Raw genomic sequence first — 19,867 nt, 5'->3', positions numbered from 1 at the left:
GTGCCGTTGCCCTGGGCTTGCCCACCTACTCCCAAACCCTGGGACCTGCCAGCTGCCCCAGCCCCAGGAGACCCTGCAGGGGTTATGACTTTGGGGAGCGGGTGGCATTGCCGTGACAGCCCATGGCTTTGGAAGGACACAGGACACCGTCAACCACAGTGAGAGGGAGCAGTGCCGCTTTATCCAGCTGCAACACAACTGTCCTCATCTTCCACCGCTGCCTATAAATATTGCCTCCTCCTGGGGTCTGTGGCTTTCCAGCCTGGCACTGAGCACAGCCCCCTGCCTTTCAATCCAAAGGGCTTCTCTGCAGACCCTACTGGAGTACAGCCGAGATGAAAAAAAACCAACATGGAGGTGTGAGAATGTATAGATTACAAAGGAAAAAGGATGAAAAAGTGCAGGGAGAGGGATATGTTGTCAAGGCAACCACCGACTATGGGGATGAGAGAGGGGGACTGAGGGCAGTGAGGCGAGGGGGGCAGAGGGAAGCAGGGGCACCTGCGGCTCGTGGTGGCCCAGGGGAGCTGGGTGAGGTGCTGTGCCATTGACATGGCTCACCGGAGGAAACGCGGTTTGCCGGCATGCGGCTCTGTAAGGACAGGAGTGGGTCTGCAAATGTTCCCAATGGCTTTCAAAACACGTTCCCACCCCACCTATGGCCTGTGTGTGAGAGGAGAGAAGAGGGAAAAGGAAGGTTTTTCTGAAGTGGACCTTGGACTCGGGAGCCCGGGGCTCCAGCAATGAAGACAGCGGGGCTGGAAAGCCCAGAGGTGAGTACAGGACTGAGACAGGCTGCTCCCAGCCCCTCTGCCCACCAGGGCAGCTCCCGTCCCCAGTTTGAGTGAGGGAGAAGGACTCCCAGCATAGCAGCATCCCCTGAGCCCATCAGCCCGCATCCCGCCCGGTCGCACAGCCTGGCTCCCTGGAGCAGAGTGGTGAGGATCCAAGGGATGGAAATTGCAGTTATCTGAGGGCCAGCACATTGAGTTAATTGTGCAAAATGTCAACCGGTAATTAGAAAATGAGAAGCACTTGCTGTTCAGTGACACATAGCAGTGGCATTTCCATTTTCAGACCTTAACACAACTTATTAGAGTCAAAGTCTAATTAATGCACCACACTGTTGAGCAGAGAATGGAGGGTGACCCAGATCTCACTCATCTCCAAACGCTCTTCCCTTACAGGAAGGTTTTAAACTTTGTTCATGCTTCAGACACGGATCAGAAGGACATGGGCACTGAAGTCCCCAGAGCAGGGCAAAGCGCTGGCGTTGTACAGGGGCTCGCTCCCAGGCTTGTTCTCTCTCTCTGTACAGGTGCCGTTTTGTGCTTCGCTTGCAAGTGGAAAATGAAGTAATGCCCGACTCATTCTGCTGGAGAGGATCTGGCAGAGCCAGGCCCGGGGAGGTGCTGGCAAAGGGAAACAAGTGGATTTCAACATGTGGTCTCCATCTCTGCATCAGGGGGTGATGCTGTGAAGCTGCTGGCCCCCAGCTGGGCTGTCCTCACAGCACATGGAGGAGGCCACTGATGCCCCCGAGGTCCCCAAGCCTTGGTGCAGTCCCTTGCAAAGGATGCTGCACCCAGTTGCCCAGCCCTGGTCCCACTGAGCATCGCTCCCGCTGCAGTGTGGAACTGGGCCACCAACGGGACGGCCATAGCCCTGGCGCATGTGGCAGCGTGTGGCACCGGAGCAAGTGGGTCTGTGTGGAAGGGGCAGAGCCTGCGCCTGCCACATGTCCCCATCACTGGGGAACAGCCCACGGAGGTCCCCAAAGCACGAGGTGTCCTGGGAAGCAGCAGTGCCCACCCCTGCCTGAGGACGGCCCTGCCTCTGTCACTACAGCAGCACTGCTGGGACAGCAGCGAAGCCCCGGTTCTCCTGTGCCCCCCTACGCAAATCACTGTGGGGGATGAGTGCCCCCCCGACCTGCCCCAAACCTGGGGTGAGCCCAGGCTGGCTTTGGTGTAGCTGGAGATCCCCGTCTCTGACGCTTGGAGTCGAGCACCTAAACCCCTCCGAGGCCCCTCAGGCTGGCCCTGAAAATTGCTGTCCCCCAAGGGCCTCTGGTGGGATTTAGGCTGCTTCTGTGTTCACCTGATGCTGGAGCTTTGAAAGCCTCCAGTCTCCACACAGGTGGGCAGCAAACGCCATCACGCAGAGCCCAGAGGGGTCTAAGCCACAGCCCCTGCCTGGGGTACACGGCTGTCTGCAGAACCAGGGCAGCCCCAGGCACGGGGAGGGGGACAGCAAGGCGCAGCCACCCGCAAGGTCCACGATGGCCGATGCAGCTGCAGAGCTGCTGATCCAACACGGGACGGCAGCAGGGAGGACAGCCTTGAATCCAAGTTGAACAAGACAGCAGTGACCGTTCACGTGTGCTCCAGGCACAGCAAATCCTTTACGTTTGTTCACCTCCAAGATCCCCTAGTGCGCAAACGCCCATCACAGTGCCTTCGGCCAGGAGCCAGGACTGGGAGAGCCTGGGCGCTGTGGGGCCGAGGGGACGGGCGGGGGTCGGTGTGGGAGCAGCCCAGGGCTCTGCGCTGCCACGCTCACATCCTGAGCCCCACATCCTGCTCCCTCTTCTCTTCGCTGCAGGTGGCCCTGGAGCAGCCCTGGCATGGACAGCAGCTCCCAGCAGCATGGTGAGCCCTGCTCCCCTGGTGAACCCCTGCTCCCCCAAACACCGCATCCCAGGAGCTCTCCCTGACAGCTCTGAAATTCTCCAGCACTATTTTTACCCCACGGTTGCTATAGAGACATCAGACCCACTCGCAGTGATGCAGCCTCTTTCGGAAGCGCTGCATCACCAGCTGCCTCCAATAACGCACAGGGCAGGAGGCCACTATTTTGGGCAGAGCCCCACCACAGCTCTGCAGGACAGCCTGGCCTGGGAAGATGGATGAGTCCAGCAGAGAGGGGGGCATGTGAATGGGGGGAGGAGGAGGACAGCAGCATTTCAGAACCCCAGGAGCCTGCCCCTGCAGCCCATCATCATGCCTTCCACACCCAGCCCCGCTGCTCTTTATCCCTGGGCAGGAGAGGCTTAGACCTGGGCTGCTTTTAAAGCAAGAAGGGAAACGTTGTTGTCCAACACAGGATATGTCACAGGAAGGGTTTGGGGCCCAGAAGTTCAGAGCTGGAGATGAGAGAGCACACGTGCAGGATTCATCCCCTCTGCCAGGCTGTGTCCAGCCCTGCAATACCCACAACAATCAGAAATAAAGGGGCAGCAGCTTTCTGAAGATGGGAGAAGGGCTCAGTTACAGCCGTGCTGGAGCAGAAGTGGGGTGCAGGTCCCCCTGGACATCCCCTCCAGCCCTGCAGAGCTTTGCCAGGTCCCCCTGCCCTGCCGAGGGGCAATGCCACAGGACATGGGAGCAAACAGCTGCCTGCTCCATCACTTCTGGTGCCCCCAGATCAAGGGCGAGCTGCTGCCTCCCCCCAGCCTGGCCAAGGTGCAGCCGTGCCCAGGTGATGTCCCTGTGCTGGGGCTGTGCTTCCCCACAGCCAGCTTGACCCTCTGGCCAAAGCCAGGGACAGGAGAGGACATGGAGCCAGCTGTACACAGCACAGGTGCAGCACTGCATGGCCAGACAAGGTGTTAGGGGCAGGGCTATCACTAGCCAAGGCCATCGGGGATATTAGCTATTTCCATTACACCATGGGAAGCTGGTACTTGCTTGCTTAATTTTTCCAGCAGGGGAAATCAAGGTAAAAATTAAAGCAGATGCAAACCTGCACCAGGCTTTCACCCTACTCAGGTCTGCAGAGGAAATGTCCAGATGCTGTGGGTACGGCTGGTCCCCCTTGCCCATGAAAACCCCCGCAAGGAGCACGACAGGGACCTGCTGGCCCCAGAGGCTGCACCTCCCTGAGGAGCATGGGCAGGGCTGAGACCCTGACCCTGAACTTTATAAAGCCATCATCAGTCCTAATGAGTAACACACACCTGCAGCATCCTTCTGGAGCAGCAAGGCACGGGACAAGCCCACAGCAGGGCCAAATCACAGACTGCTGTGAGTTACGAGCATGCTGAAGGGCTGGGACCTCTGGCTGCCCTGTGCCGGGCATGTGGACCCCCCTGTGCCCAGGGCAGCCCCAGGCCCTGTGCTCCACTCTGCCCTGTGGGTCAGGAGACACAGGCCATGCCCCAGCTAGGGCGCAGGGCAGCAGCAGCATTCACAGCAGAGCTGGTGGTCCCCTCTGAAATGCCAGCACTGAAAGCTCCCCCCATCACCTGTGCTCATCCCTCCAGGGAAGCGTGTTTATAAAAAGAGGCTGTGCGTGGATGAGCTGGCAGAAATAGCTGCGCACAGCCCTCTCTGTGCGGTGTAAGGGATGATCACCAGCTGTTCTGCAAAATACCCAAAATAGAACCAGTGCCAGCACCACGTGGCCCCCGGGGAGACGGTCCCTATTTAGCCAAGGAAGCCAGAGCAGCGAGGCTGTGCTCGCGTCCTACCTGCGTCTGCACCCCCCCCCCCCGCCACTGCTGGGGCAGCTGCTGCTCCCATGGGAGTCTCAAGGCAGCCGGGGAGCCGGTGCTTTGGGAGAAGCCCCTTCCCCAGGAGATGGACCAGGCTCTGACAAGCCACGGGCTGAGTTGCTGCAGGTCCTCCCAGGGCTTTAGAAGCACGCGGGGCCATGATTGCCCCTTGCCATCCTGTCCCTGAGCCTGCACACACAGACTCAGCCTCCTGAAGCATCACTACAGCCTCTGCTTGAATGCCCCTGGGGATCACAGCTGCACCACATGCAAACCAGACAGGCCCATTACAGTGCCAGCAAGCAGCTGAAAGCAGCTGCCTCCTCCTCTCGGCTGGGCCAGACTCTTAGTTATAGCTTCAGAAAGCTGTAAAATAGATGAGAGCTGCCCAACAGCTTGTCTATGGTAAGATATTGCTGGAGTGGCCCAGCAAAACACTCTACATCTCTGCCATTCTCTTCAGTGTCAGTTTGTCACCTCCGCCTCTCTCTGCCCTGCTCAGGAGGAAGGCAGCATGGAGGAGAAGGAGCCCCTCTGCCAGGATAAGGGTTCTGAGGACCAGTACCCCCTGTGCTGCTGCCCCATTCACACTGGCAGCACCACCGGGTCAGTGCCCAGCCCTCCGCAGCCTGCCAGGACTGTTTGGGCAGAGCAGAGCCAGGCCCAGAGCATGCATGGCATGGCACCCCGGGCATCCACAAAACCACCTCCATCCCAGTCTTGCCCCAAAGTGGCTGGGTCTGGACGCCATCCCACAGCCCCCGAGCCTGCCCAGGGCACTGCTGCAGCGCTGACGATCAGACCAAGGGCTCAGAGCCCTTGCATCAGAGCTGCAGCTTCTCCTCCAGCAGCCACCCCTGCCAGCCCCGTTGCCATGACATCCTCAGAGATGGCACAGATGCTGTGAGGAAGATGAGAAGGATGAAGGTGGGTGGACATGCTGGTTCTGCATAGCCAGGACAGGGCTGGGGCAGATCCAGAGGCCCTCCTGCAGCAGGCAGGGGCTGTTCCCATCCCCCTCCTTGGAGGTCCCAGCTCTCCAGGATAACTGGCAGCAGTGGTTCCTGGAGAGCCCTTTGCTTGCTGGCCTTGCCAGCCCTGGGAAGCCACATGAGGTGCTGAGCTGGTCTTGACAGCACAGGCATCACCTTCCCAGGGCTCCACCACTGCCCTCCCCATCCCTCAACATGCCGGCTGGGAGAGCTTCTCCTCTCTCCGCAGCTCTGACAAGGACATGGAAAGAAATCAGCACCTGCAGACACCTTGCACTGGGTTATTAACAGCAAATGAGCTGAGTGTTGCTGCCCCCAGGTCCACCCCTGCCTCTGTCTCCCTCACTCTCCTGTCTGATCATTTTTTGGAGGTCTCAGACCATACTGAGATTTGCACCTGTGCTGGCAGAGACCAAAAAGTGAGCCACGCTGATGTTGGTCCCACAGCAGAGGTGACAGAGATGCTTATCCAGAAGGACAGCAGGGTTAAAGCTGAGGCAACACAGATGACACTTTGCAGGCATCTCTACATGTCCCTGGGTTCAGCCAAGCCCCCTTCATGTTCACTGCTCCTAGTAAACCAAGGGAGGAGCAGGGATATTCAGCCCAAATCTCCTATTTAACCTATTGCCCATTTAACCCAAATTTCCCATTTTAGGCACATCCCATCTCATTTTCACAGCAACTGAACTTCATACTCAGAGCCCAGTGAGCCAGCACAGGGCATGCAGTGCCCAGAGTCCTGGTACCTGGGCAGGGAGCAGGAACGGTTCCCCCAGATCCCACAGTGAACCATCAGGGAGTAAACTGCAGCCTAAGGAGCAGCGCAGACATTACTCAGCAAATCATTATGAATAACTAATACCTCTGAAAAAATGCAACCTGTGATCATGTGTGAATAGGAAGGGGGGGGGCATCTCCATTAATCACTCATTATGAATTATTCAGCAAAAGAGGAAGCAGAAGGCAAACACAGAAACGACTTGTGTAGAAAGAAGGTAGGTTATGATCAGCATTCAGCTCCACAGCCACCCCCAGGCCGTGGTCCCAGCAGCACAGCCCAGGCAGGGCTCTCCCCAGCTGGCACGAGGGCAGCCCGCATCCTGTCCTGCCTCCTGAGCAAACCGTGGGCAGCCTGTGGGCAACACTGTCTGCAGGCAACCCTGCCGTGGCAGTTCCTCGCTGGACAGGCAGCTGATGGGGAGACAGAGCTGGCATTGCTATGCTTATCCTTCCCTGCTGGGAGCTGAGCCAGGGCATCTCCCACTCCACAGACACCTGGAAGCTGGCGAGTTCAAGCTGGTGGAGCAGGAAAGCAAACTCTTGAGTCCAAACATCTGCAAGGAAAGGTTATTCCTGCTTTCCAGCCAGGACCAGCCCCAGCAGCACCACAGCCACCTAGGCAGTGCGCGGCAGAGCCCGGCACTGCGGCCAGGAGCTGGCCTGGGCTCCGGCACACGGACGATAACTAACGGGAACTGCAAGGTCGGCAGAAGAGGAAGGGTCGGTTGCAGGTGAGGGGGAGTCGGCTCGCCGTCACTTGTTGCCGACACTCTCCTAATTGAGATAAGAGCTACCAGGAGGGGTAATTAGAGCCTGGAGAAGGTTGTGTGTGACTCACTGTGTCTCAGCAGCCCTCTGCTTCCAGCCACAGCTGTCTCTGTGCAGCAGCTCATACTGCACACTGGGAACAAACAATCCCCCCCCATTTTGAAACAGCCCCGCCAAACCTTTCAATGAAGCTGCTGGCAGATCTCCTGCCTGCCAGGATGTGGCCAGCCCAGGTGCTGCAGGGAGAGCCCACGGATGGGAGATGGGGCCTCTCCAGCCCAGGCCCCTGAGCACCCAACCACCTGCTTGGGGTCATCTGAATGAATAATCTGGTGTGTGTGCATGCATCTGAAAATGAATGGACAAACACATACATTTTCAGGGCTTATATGGCCAATTTAGCTAACTATTGAGAAGTCTGTGTTACCAGAGTTAGCAAAGAAGCTGCCATAAGGTTTTCCTAAATGCTTGCTCATGTAGTAAGACCTACTTAATTTCTCTGCTAGCTCTGATTATTATTATTATCAACTTTTACTAAAGAAGGTTGCAATTTTAGATTATATTTTAGTAATCACAAGAGAAATTTCCCCTAATGTTAATCTAATCTAAGAGAGTGCTATGATGAATACCGTTACAGGCAGCAGTAGTCTGCTAAATTAGAGAGCCATGTGTAGCAGTGTGTTTATTGTGCATTTATGACCATTTCCACACCTTCCACCCAATTACCTGTTTCTGCTGGGACTGCTCCTAAAGAGCCAATCTTCTCAGCAGCCATGGAGTAAAATGGGCTGGAGCCTGCAGGAAAGCGGTTTTCTGCCCAGATGAGAGATTCAGGGACCAGAGAGGTTTGCCCAGGGACAGCAGAAGGACACTGGTCCTGGAAACTTCCCACCGACACTGAGGGCACCTTTGTGCCCTGGAGAGCAGCATGCAGGGACTCTGGCTTCTCCCTGCACAACACAGAGCACTCAGGTACCCCAGAGGAGCACTTGGACCACAGGGTCATTGACATTGGAGGGGACCCCAGGGGGTCTCTAATCTGACCCCCTGCTCCAAGCAGGATCAGCCGTGGGCTCAGACCAGTTTGCTCATGGCTGGATCCCACTGGGTCTGGAAAATCTCCAAGGACAGAGACAGCACAGCCTCTCTGGGGAGCCCATGCCAGTGCTGGATGGTCCTCGCAGTGACACCTGGGCACTGTAACACCCACATGACACACAGCACCACGGCGGGCACGGGGGCACTGGCAGCACATGTGTACGAGCGCACACCCACCCTCAGTGCCTGGGCACAACATGGGCACCAGGGAACATGTGTGGCACAGCTCCACACCCACATGTGGGCACACCGACCCCCAGGACATGGGCACCCGAGTGCAGACGCCCCCCTGCACGTGGACACATCCTTGCACATGGGTACACACATGGGTACACACATATGTGCAAGGACATACAGACATGGGCACACACAGACAGGGATGCCGCCCCGCAAAGGGACGCGCACCCACAGCACACCCCACACACGCACAGAGACACGCCTTGCACATGCATGGGGACACACCCCCCACACACACACACCAGCATGGACACAGGCACCTCCGATGTGTGCACACCCCCACCCTGCACAAACTCATCCCCACGGACACCGGCACACACCCAGCCCCCCCCCCCCCGGGCCCACACCCCTGCACAGCACCGACACCCATGCACGGGCAGGCACGGACACCGACACACGCACACACCCCACTCTCACGGCCCGGCACGCACACGGACACGCCCCCCTCCCCCCGCAGGCGTGCAGGGACACAAACCCACACCCCCCCCGCACACGGACACCCCCGCCCCGCCGCTCCCCGCTCCCACCTGGGGGCGGATGCACCGCCCCCCCCCCCCCGCGCAGCCCCGCCGCGGGCCGGGCAGTACCGGGCAGCACCGGGCAGCGGCGGCGGGTGACGCAGCCACGCGGAGCGCACATAAGGGACGATGCGGGCGGGGGCGCCGGCGTAGCCCGGCACCGCCACCGGGCACCGCCACCGGGCACCGCCACCGGGCACCGCCACCGGGCACCGCCACCGGGCACCGCCACCGGGCACCGCCACCGGGCACCGCCACCGGGCACCGCCACCGGGGCGGTAGGCGCCCGTCCCCGCCATCAGCACCGCGGACGGGGCCCCGGCGGGAGCGGGCCGCCCCCGGGGCGGGGGGGGGCGCCTGCCCCGGGGGTCCCCGTTCTCCCCCCGGTGTCTCTGCAGCCCCGCGGGCGAGCGTGCCCTGGCGGCGGAGGCCGCGGACCCCCGGCGGGCAGCGGGAAGGGACGAGGCTGCGCCCGGGCCAGGACCCTCCGGCGGCACCGCGGACCGGGGAACGCGACCGGCGAGGAGAGGGAGGTGAGAGGGGTCAGGGAAGCAGCTCAAAGGAGCCTGCCGGCTCCCCGAGGGGACGGGGCCGTGGGCGGCTCACCGACACGGCTCCGGGGAGGGGGGGGGTGACACCGCTTGCGCCTCTGAGGGCGCCGGGGGGGGGGGACGCCCCCGGTGCGAGCACTTACAGCAGGTCCCAGGGCTGCAGGATCCATCCCCACGGCCTCCGGGACAGGAAGGGCAGGGGCTGGCAGGGAAGGGCAGAGCTGCTTGCACGCACCACGGGGGAGGCTTTCGGAGAGAGCTGCTGAGCACAGGCTGGCAAGAGCTCCGGAGCAAAGCAGGCAGGCTCCGAAGGGCCCCTGGCAGGTGGGGATGCTCCGGGGAAGGGCTGGGCATGGCCTGAGGAGTGGCAACTGCTGCTCACAGCTGGACAGGCAGCCAAGTGCAATGAGAGCGTGGGCAAGCAGGTGGCAGGGACCCTGGACATGCTGGCTGAAGGTCTGGTTCCGTGCCTCTGTAATGTTTCCATGGTGCTGGGCATCTGCTGGTCCCTCAAGCTGCTACCTCTGCCTTGTGTGTGGAGCCCACCAGGTCTCAGAGCTGCAGGGGATGGGTGTTGTTCCTTAAGGACACAGGCAGTAGGACTGTGAGGCATTCGGGTTGAGTATCATGGCTGTGGAGGAATGCACGTGAGCCTTACCTGGCTGAATTTCCTGTGGCCAGCCCATGCCAGGCAGTGGCAGGGAAGCACTTGCCAGCAGAGACTATGCCTGTTGATCCTCCTGAGCCAGTCCTGCTGCAGAGAGTGCTGTGAGTGGAAGCTGCTCTTATAGCACTCCCCTACACAAGTGGCTCACACCACCATTAAGCAGCATGGGGTTACAGACAGCATGACCGCAGCTGCTTCACGTTTCCTTCAGCAGTGAGGAAGCAAAGATCGTGGCTCCAGCCCAAGAACCCATGGGAAATACTCACACTGTCTCCAGTGGGCTCTGCGTTACAGCCTGAGAGACCTAGAAGCCGCGGTGGAAACCATCTCAGCATCAGGACCATTCTGATTTCTCTGGCACTTGGGGAAATCAGCCGCATCCAGGCAAATGTCAGCACAGCTATGGGGGAAGCAGAGCTGGAAAAGAGCAAGGCAAGATGAACTGAGACATACTGCCAGGGAGCAGCAAGAGCAGAGCTGCTCCACAAGGGCAGATGAGCCACAAGCCGAGGGTGGCCACTGCACAGTCAGGGAACAATCCCTCATTGGCAGGGCAGGGACAAGTCAGTGACGGGTCCCATCAGCAGTGATCATCAGGCCAAGGCAAGGCGGCAAGTCAGGTCCCAGGTCAGCAAGGGAAGTGCAATGAAGAAGTCTGGTCTGACAGGGGTAGATGAAGTCTCCAGCACCTTCATAGCTCAAACCAGGACTGGGGTTCTGGGCCTGCGTTTAAATAGAGCCCCCAGCCCAGGGGTGGAGACGGGGGGGGGGGGGGGGGGGGGGGGGGGGGGGGGAATGTCTCAGGTGAGGCTGGTCAGGACAATTAGGGGCAGCTGATGCACTGAGGGCCCTGGCAGTCAAGTCCGCTGGCATGTCTAGAACAGAGGAAGGCCAGAGGCTCCATGGCCGAAAGAGAAAAATACAGTACATCCTAAAGATAAGATGACTGAGAGGGGGCCAATGCCATAAAGTAAATGCATGGTATGGCTGTGAGAGGGCAGGGCTGAGGCATCTCCCAGCTGGCAAAGATCAGCTCTTTCTCCCCAGGAGATCCCTGAGGAGAGCAAGCCTTTCCTCCTGCTGCCGCTCACCTGCCTTGCCCCCTGAGCACCCCCCAGGGCAGGAGACTCTGTGTGCAGGGGGACTGTGGGGCTGCACACGGGCAGGGGGGTGGATCTGGGGGGCTCCTAGTGCCACAGGGTGGGGTGGATGTGGTCAGAGAGGTAGTGGGATGCGGAGCAGTGCCAAGAGCGTGACACTCCCGGGAAGGCCGGGCAGAGGCGAGAGCCAGGGCTGAGGAGCAAGCCTCACGTCTCCTTCACGGTTCCTTCCACAGCTGCTGGCTGTTGCTGTCGTTGCCCATCAGTAAGCAGCGGCCAGTGCCATGGATGAGGTGACAGAGCTGGAGATGGGGGGGAACTCCCTCCTAAAGGCAGTGTGGCTCGGCCGGCTCCGGCTGACCCGGCTACTGCTAGAAGGGGGGGCTTACATCAATGAGAGCAACGAGAAAGGGGAGACCGCCCTGATGGTGGCCTGCATCACCAAGCATGCCGACCAGCAGAGCATTAACAAGGCCAAGATGGTGAAGTACCTGCTGGACAACAGAGCTGACCCCAACATCCAGGACAAGTCTGGGAAAACAGCCCTCATGCATGCCTGCATCCGTGGCGCCGGGGCGGACGTGGTGTCCCTGCTGCTGGAGAATGGGGCAGACCCCAGCCTGGAGGACCACTCAGGAGCATCAGCTCTGGTCCACGCCATCAATGCCGATGACAAGGATGTGCTGCAGCACCTCCTGAATGCCTGCAAAGCCAAAGGGAAGGAGGTGATCATTATCACCATGGACAAGTCGGCCTCTGGCACCAAGACTGCCAAGCAGTACCTGAACGTTCCCCCCTCGCTGGAGTTCAAGGAGAAGGCCCCCCCCGAGGCATGCACAGCACCCTCCAGCACCCACTTGAAAACTCCTGGCTCAGCACCTTCCCCTGCGGAGAAGGAGAGCGGCATCTTCGGCCCACACCCGTCGCACCCTGGGGACAGCCCCTCTGCCAGGTCTGCCGACGAGCCACCCTCTCCAGGCCAGAGAGCCGGCGCAGCCAGGAGAGCCCGCCTGCCCCAGCTGAAACGGCTACGGTCAGAGCCGTGGGGTCTGGTCGCGCCCTCAGTGCTGGCGGCCTCCACACACCGCGACGACACGCGGGTCTGCGCAGATGATGAGGTGATCATGGGCATCGGCGACCTCTCGCTCTCCAAAAAGGCTCCTCTTGCCTGGAGTGGCAGCAGCAAGAGCAAGGACCCCTCTCTCTTCCCCCCGGTAGACGAGCAGGCTCTGAGGACACCGCCAGCCCCTGGGCCACTGGTGAGGAAAGCAACCTACGAGAAGAGCCAGGCCACCCACCAGCGCCTGCCCCGAAGAGGCACAGTCCCCGAAGAGCCGGAGAGCGTCAGCTCCACTGTCGCCGGCTCGGCCACGGCAATGGACACGCTGCACTGGTGGAGGCTGAGTGCCGAGCACTACGACTGCGACCCCCAGGTCTCCAGTGTCCCCGGCCTGACCGAGGCGGGGAAGGTGCCATCAGAGAGGAGGAAGCTCAGCGGTTCCCACCTGGCCTTGCTGGATGGCTCGCGGGAGTCCCTGGACAGCATGGCCGGCACATCACCTGCCACCGTCCGGCACCGACCACCCGGCTTGCTGGAGAGGCGAGGGTCCGGGACCCTGCTGCTGGACCACATCTCCCACACGAGGCCGGGATATCTGCCCCCCCTGAATGTGAACCCCAACCCCCCAATCCCTGACATCGGCTCCAACAGCAAAGCCTCCTCTCCGCTTGCTGCCTGCTTTAAGTCCCTGGTACCCATCGCTCCCAGCTCGCCCAGACGGGGCGACTTGAGAGCCAAAAGGAAGCTTCTCCGGAGACACTCCATGCAAGCGGAGCAGATGCGGCAGCTCTCTGATTTTGAGGAAATAGTGGCCCAGTAACCATGTCACCATTTGCTTCCCAGGAAGGTTACCAAACCAGTGCTCTCCGTGCAGAAACGTGATGGTTCCCGCACAGAGCAGTGACTTGGCCCCAGGGAAGCACTGGCAGCCGTGGCGGTCAGACCTGTGCCCAGGGGCTGAATCAGGAGGTTCCTGTTCCCACATGCCAGAGCTGTAAGGAGAGCCTGAGCATCCAGCCCAAGCAGCTGAAGTCTCTCTTGTACTCTTTATTCACTTCTGGATCTTACCCCAGGAGCAACTACCTGAGAGATCAATCCCAGACCTTCTGAGACCATCAGGCTTTGCACAAAGGCTCCCGCCTGCAGTTCAGTTATTCCTTGTTATTTACAATCCGCTTTTCTTCCATCCTGCTCATTCTGACACAGAAACCCATCTGGAGCCTCACGCCAGTGAGCCATGGGGCTAATGTGTTTGTGAAGTGCCTACAGGAAGGAAAGGAGCTTAATGCTGTGCGAGGTTGGAAGAGCAGAAACACCCCTCCCTAGCAATTGAATGTATTGGTACCCTCACTGTGCTGGAGAGGGAGACAATTCTCCACCTCAGAGATTTCCAAGCACTTTGAAACTCCAGAGGCTGAGCTAATCCCATTACTGCTGCAACCTGGTGCTTCAGTGGACCCAGATCTGGAACAGGTTTGTCTCTGTCCCTGAAATGACCAAGGTTCAAGGGCATTTCCCACCACAGTGAGCAACTCCAAGCGCTGAATTCCTGGGCAGGGAGCACTCCCAGCCTCTCTGCGTGGGAAGATTCTGCCAACGATGGGGGAGCAAGGATGCCAAGCTGCCAAGGATGGCACGTGGTGAGCGACAGGGGTTCACCCCCACAGGGGAAAGCTGCAGGCACAGCACCGCAGCCAGGCTCCTCTCTCCTGCTGACCACGCTGCAACAACTGTCCTCTGGGACCGAAGCAGAGCTGAGCCGCACACAGGCAGGAGGAGGAGGCAGCCGCAGGATGGCTCTGCATGGCATTGGTGTCTGCAGCAGCTCTCTGCACAGCACCATCCTGATGCAGTGTGAGTCCGAGCCAGCAAACACGTCTGCATGGCTGGATGTGGGGGGTGCAACTGCGATTCCTTCCCTGTGCACAGGGACCTGGGTGCCCAGCCCCGCAGACAGGGCCATGCAGCACCCTGCCGCAGGACGGGGCCTCCACCAGCAGCATGTGGCAGCTTTGCAGCATCAGGGCAGCGAGACTGCACACCACCAGCCCCCTCCCACTCCCACGGCCCCAGCCCCAGCCAGGCACCAGCCAGCAGTGGGGAGACTCCTCACCCCGTGCTTAGCTGGGACTATGAGCTGGATGTGTGCCAGAGCTGCCATCAGTCAGCCAAACCCACCACACGGAGCCAGCTGCGAAGAGGAAACAGCCCACAGCCCTGTGCTGGTGACTCGGCGAGTGTTTCGGATCTGCAGCCCACCCCGAACATTGTGCCACCCATCTGAGGCCAAGCGAGAACAACTCCCGTGGGTTTATTCAATGAAGTCTCACGTGTCCTGACGCCCACTGCACAGTCGGTGTCACTTTGACAAGCAAGTGGCAGCAGTCTCACCCCGCCAGAACTGATGTCGGATTCTGCCCTTGCCTCAATCAGCCCAGCACATGCTTCCGTCCATCCTTCCAAAACTGCTGGCAAAGAGCCGGTTCCTTGCCCAGGGCATTATCCGCCTTGCTCCAGGCTGTTGCAAAACTTTGCACAGTTCCTGCACAAAGCAGCACCGCGTTTTGGTTTTAACTGCACAGGAATGTTCTCTGACAGTGCATTTGAGATTTAAATATGCTGTTTAGAGCAAAAGTGGGCTTATATTTTTACAGCCTTAAAGTTTATACTCTCTGTAGGTCAAATGTCTTATAGATTGAATTTCAGGCATATTTTCCCTATAACAGTGACGTTTGTCTCGTATTTTAGAGTGTGGATTTTTAAATACCTTTGCTCATGTTTTCTGTTTGTTTCTAAATATTCTGATATGTTGTGTTTGTCTTTTTTTAAGCAGCGTTTGACACCTTTAGCCAGCAATCAGAGGTTGGGTGCCTGCAGAATGTGGGTCACCTCTTAGGATCTTCCCGCATTCTGTGCATTGGACCGGGGCGTGTGAGCAGCGCTTCTCTAGGGGAATATTTTGATGCATTTATTTAAGCGCCTGTGTGCGCGTATAGGGGTGAGCAGGCAGGTGTGGGAGGGTGACGTCATGCAACAGTACAGGCTTTTTATATCATCGCTGCATTAATAAAGAGCTCAGCGTTGGGCCGAGAGCCGCTGCCTGGGGTCCCGCAGCCCCGGCCATCCTCCGCTCGGGGTGCCCGGGGGTTCCCGGTCCCGGAGGCGGGGCGGGCGGACGGGGGGGGGGGGGGGGGCTGCCGCAGCCCGGCCCCGCCCGGAGCCGCCCCCAGCGGAAGCGCCGCCGGTGCCGGTGCCGGGCGGGCGCCACGTCAGGCGGGGCGGGGCTGGAGCAGCGGGATGCGGGCCGGGATGCGGGTGCTGGCCGTGCTGCTGTGCGCGCTGCGGGCCGGCGGCACCGAGCTGACCTTCGAGCTGCCCGACAGCGCCAAGCAGTGCTTCCACCAGGAGCTGGAGCGCGGCCTCAAGTTCACGCTGGACTACCAGGTACTGCCCTGCCCGCAGCCCTGCCCCTGCTTGTGGCCATCGCCCCCTGCCCCTACCCCCGGCCCCTGCAGCTGCGCCTCTTCCCCGCACCCCCCCGGCTCCCCCCCGGGCTGCACCGGGAGACGGTCCCAGCCCTGGCCCCGGGCCCGGCAGTGCCCTCCTCGGAGCCGGTACCAGGAGGTGCCCACAGCGGCCACGGGAACCCCTGACCCGGGCCGTCAGGGCTGTCCCCCTGTCCGGGCACCCCACCTGAGCTCCAGGCACCCCACTGGAGCTGCTGGCACCGTGGGGCACAGCTTCCCCGGGGGGTCCCCCAGCCTGGGCCCCTGTCCCGTGGCGGTCAGCCGTGGGCACGGCTGTGCACGCAGGCATGGGGCCGGGCAGAACCGCTCCCAGCAGGGCAGGAGGTTCTCGGCATGTGGTTCGGCAGGTGCTGCCTGCATCTCCTTGCGCAGGTGATCACCGGGGGACACTACGACGTGGACTGCTACGTGGAGGACCCCAACGGCAGGACGATCTACAAGGAGACCAAGAAGCAGTACGACAGCTTCCCGCACCGTACCGAAGTCAAGGGCGTCTACACCTTCTGCTTCAGCAATGAGTTCTCCACCTTCTCCCACAAAACCGTCTACTTCGACTTCCAGGTGGGCGACGAGCCACCGATCCTGCCCGACATGAGCAACCGCGTCACCGCCCTGACACAGGTGGGTCACTGCACGCTGCCGTGGGAGGAAGGTCCCGCCACAGCTCCCGCTTGCGGCCAAACGGCCCCACAGGACGGCAGTTGGGGGCTCATCCCCTTCTCCCTCTGCCGAATGCAGAAGTGCCAACCACCAGCCAACCGCCCTGCCACATGCAGGCCACATCCTCCTCCCGGTGGCACAGGCAGAGAGGGACGGGGAGGGCTGCACTGGGTCTGAACCTCCCCTGGCCTGAGCACCCAGTTTCCGTCCCGCACAAGGGAAGTGCAGCAAGGCTTTTCCATCCCTTGGCGTGAGCCCGCAGGGATGGCTGCACCCTGGGCTGGGACCCAGACCCTGCTCTTGGCCCCCAGCGCCTCAGCAGGGCTCTCGGTTGTGCCCTGGTGCTCACAGCAGGCTCCCTCCGCCGGACGGTCTCCAGCATTGCTCCTTCGAGCAGAACCGCTCTCGGGTTGGGGCTGGCAGAGACCCAGCAGCACAGGGCGCTGCTGTCCTGCTCTCGGGTGCCCCTCAGCACCGTCCTCAGCTCCCTCGGCCGCGAGCGCCAGGCCTGCGCTGTGCCACGTCAGGAGCAATGGAGCGTGCTTGTCTCCCTAGATGGAGTCCGCCTGTGTCACCATCCATGAGGCTCTGAACACAGTGATCGACTCCCAGACTCACTACCGCCTGCGGGAAGCACAGGACCGGAGCAGAGCCGAAGACCTCAACGGCCGGGTCTCATACTGGTCGGTCGGGGAAACCCTCATCCTCTTTGTGGTCAGCATTGGGCAAGTGATGCTGCTCAAAAGCTTCTTCACCGAGAAGAGACCCGGCAGCAGCGGGGCCAGCACCTAGAGCCGCAGCCATTCTGTGCCCAAACTGCGCGGGGGGAGTGGGCAGGCAGCATTCTCCTGGGTCACGCTTTACCTCTGTTTTTCACAAGGTGCTGCAGTGGGGAGGTGGCTGGGGGGGAGCAGGGGATGATGTGACACTGCTGAGCCAGGTGGAAAATGGTCACCCAGGCATGGGCAACCCCCAGCCAATCCCCCCAGCATCACCTCCCGCTTTGCTTTCGCCTGCCCTGCGGCCCTGTCCCCTCGCCCAGCTGGTCTGTCGCCACTCGCCAGCTCCACCAGGGAAGCGGGTGGGTGCGCTGGGGTTTGGCATCAACACTCTGGTCCCTTGTCTGACGCCTGAGGCACCTTCAGAGCCCGATGTGACTGCAAGGTGCAGCCCAGCATCCAGCAAGGCCACACGCTGCCCGCACACACCCAGCAGGACAGGGAGCTCTGCCCAGGCCGGCGAAGGGATGGGGCAATGCCGACCCACCCAGCGCCCACCTCCGGAGCACTCCTGCCCCCAGCCAAGTGCTGTTAGTCCACAGCAGAGCTGCCCTGCAGGCTGCAAGCTCTGTGCCTGCAGGCAGAGGAGCGGTGAGCACAGCTCCCCTTTTTTCCCTAGGCCAGGGTCAAAGCCAGCAGCAGCGTCCCAGGAGCCACTGGCTCAAAAACAGAGGCAAGGTTTCAGCAGGGGCTTTTGGCTTGGTGGTTTCCATTGCTTTGCAAGCCCCCATCCTAACAGCGAAGCATTTCCCAGGCCCTCCTCTGCCATGAAAGCAAGCGGCATGCCCCATACAAGATGGTATTTTCATACTTGCACGAGTCCACTTGGCTACCCCACGCATCCCACTGTGCCCAGCAGACAGCAGGAGCGGGCACGGCTCTGCCTCACCCGTGCCGAGGAAGCCCCATCCCCACTGTAGCAGCAGCAAGGAACCCCCACGCCCCTGGGACTGCAGCCCTGTTCCCTGGACCCCCCACAAAACAGAGACCCCCACAAGACCCCTTGGGAGACCACCCTGTGCAAGACCCCTGGGGAGACCAGCGCGCCAGCCACCACCGCCAGCCCTCGAGCGGGCACGGGATCGCTCCTCGGGAGCCGGAGCAGCACCACTGGCGTTTTACTTTGCCACTTCGTAATAAACCCCTGCGACCATGGTTCGTGCTGCCGTTATTGGGCACTGCTCCCAGGATGGACAGCCAGGTACGGCCACTGCTGAGCTGGCTGTCCCTGCCTGCAGGAGGCCCTGCCTGTTCCTGCCTCGTCGGGCACTCACCCCCTGCCAGCACTACAGGGAAGGGCTCGGCACCTGCTGGGAAAATGCCAGTCTCCCCCCTGGCCCTTGGCAGACTCCTGTCCAAGAAGAAACATTTTGGTGCAGCCAGTTACTGCAGCCCTCCCCTCCTGCCTACCTGCAGCCCTGCCACGCACCAGCTGAGCATGCTTCTGGCACAGGACCAGACGCCAGAGCCAGGGAGACCCCCTCAGCAGGAGCAGCTCTCCCAGCAGTCCCCTCGCTGACGTGGCCAGCTAATGCATGAGGCCGCATCATCAGTGGGGGCTTCCCCGGGTCTATGGGCAAATCCCTAGGTCTGGGTCCTCCCTGGCAGCAGGGACCAAAGGGGGCGAGGGAGCCCAGTGACCCATGGCAGCAAAGTGGGGAGCCCCAGGCAGATGCCATCTGGGGTTGGCCTCTTGCTTCAGTTGTGGCTTCAGCAAAATCCGGCTCAGCCACTAACCCTTCCCTGAGGCCGGCGGGATGCCAGAGCTGTTCACATGAGCCATCCCTCACCCCCAGCATTGCTCCTGGTGCCGTGGGGAGGGCTCAGACCGGCTGCTCCAGGATGCAGGCGGAAGGGAAGGGCCCAGGCACCTACAGCTCCTGCTCAAGGCCCGGGGCTGCAGCCCACTCCCCACCTCCCCAGCCTCTCCCGGCCCCACCAGCTGCACCAGCTCCTGCGGCAGCACTGGCCTTGGGGCAGTTGCTGCACAGCCGACAGCAGCTGGGCCCCTGTGCCTCGCAATGACCTTCGGCAGGAGCCAAGAGCTCCCGTTTTGAGCGGAGCAAGGCTGCTGCAGGCAGCGTGATGCCCTGGGACTGCTGCCAGCTCAGTGCCACTGGTGTGGACCAGCCCTGTGCCCCACTGGGACTAGGAGCCCCATGGGGGACAAACAGCCCCAGCAGCCACTGCAGAGAGAGCAGCACCCCGCCCTGGCCAACGTGCAGGATGCCCTTGGATCTGCCTGTCCCTGGGGTCCCTGGCAGCCCCCCGTGGCAGGGGCAGGAGCAGCCAAGACTGGCTCCAGACCAGCCACCCCCCAGAGCCAGCAGGCTGGGGCTCCTGCCCAGCCTGTCCCCAGCAGCGCTGGCTCTGGAAACCCCAACCCAGCTCACAGCTGGGGACACAGGCAGGACAGGAGGTGGCCATGGGACACTTTATTGTGGTGCTGGGCTCTGCTCCAGTGGCTGTGCAGAGCTTGGCAGGTGCAGAGAGGGGAGAGGGGACCAGGGTGACCCACGCCAGCCCTGCCACCCACAGAGGCACTTTGGGGTGCCAGAAGAGAGCGGCAGCAACCCCGTCCCTGCCAGACCTGTCCTGCCCTCACTGTCCCATTCCCAGTCCCCTCCTGCCC

At 61.0% G+C, this 19,867-nt stretch overlaps 2 protein-coding genes across 2 annotated transcripts; both read left to right on the top strand.

Moving 5' to 3' along the window:
- Positions 1 to 11,329: 11,329 nt before the first annotated feature.
- Positions 11,330 to 15,074, top strand: ANKRD34C (ankyrin repeat domain 34C). The gene has a single exon (XM_052808996.1). It carries the CDS (start codon positions 11,494 to 11,496, stop codon positions 13,087 to 13,089), a length of 1,596 nt encoding a protein of 531 aa, XP_052664956.1. The 5' UTR covers positions 11,330 to 11,493; the 3' UTR covers positions 13,090 to 15,074.
- LOC128150652 (transmembrane emp24 domain-containing protein 9-like) lies at positions 14,063 to 18,390 on the top strand. The gene is made up of 4 exons (XM_052807012.1): positions 14,063 to 14,574; positions 15,500 to 15,713; positions 16,169 to 16,417; positions 17,012 to 18,390. The coding sequence occupies exons 1-4, from the start codon at positions 14,063 to 14,065 to the stop codon at positions 17,246 to 17,248; spliced, it is 1,212 nt and encodes a 403-aa protein (XP_052662972.1). The 3' UTR covers positions 17,249 to 18,390.
- The last annotated feature ends 1,477 nt before the right edge of the window (positions 18,391 to 19,867 follow it).

This window comes from Harpia harpyja, chromosome 14 (genome assembly GCF_026419915.1).
Source record: "Harpia harpyja isolate bHarHar1 chromosome 14, bHarHar1 primary haplotype, whole genome shotgun sequence".
Taxonomy (NCBI): domain Eukaryota; kingdom Metazoa; phylum Chordata; class Aves; order Accipitriformes; family Accipitridae; genus Harpia; species Harpia harpyja.
Note: the sequence above shows the minus strand (reverse complement) of the source record. Positions and strands in the feature narration are given on the sequence as shown.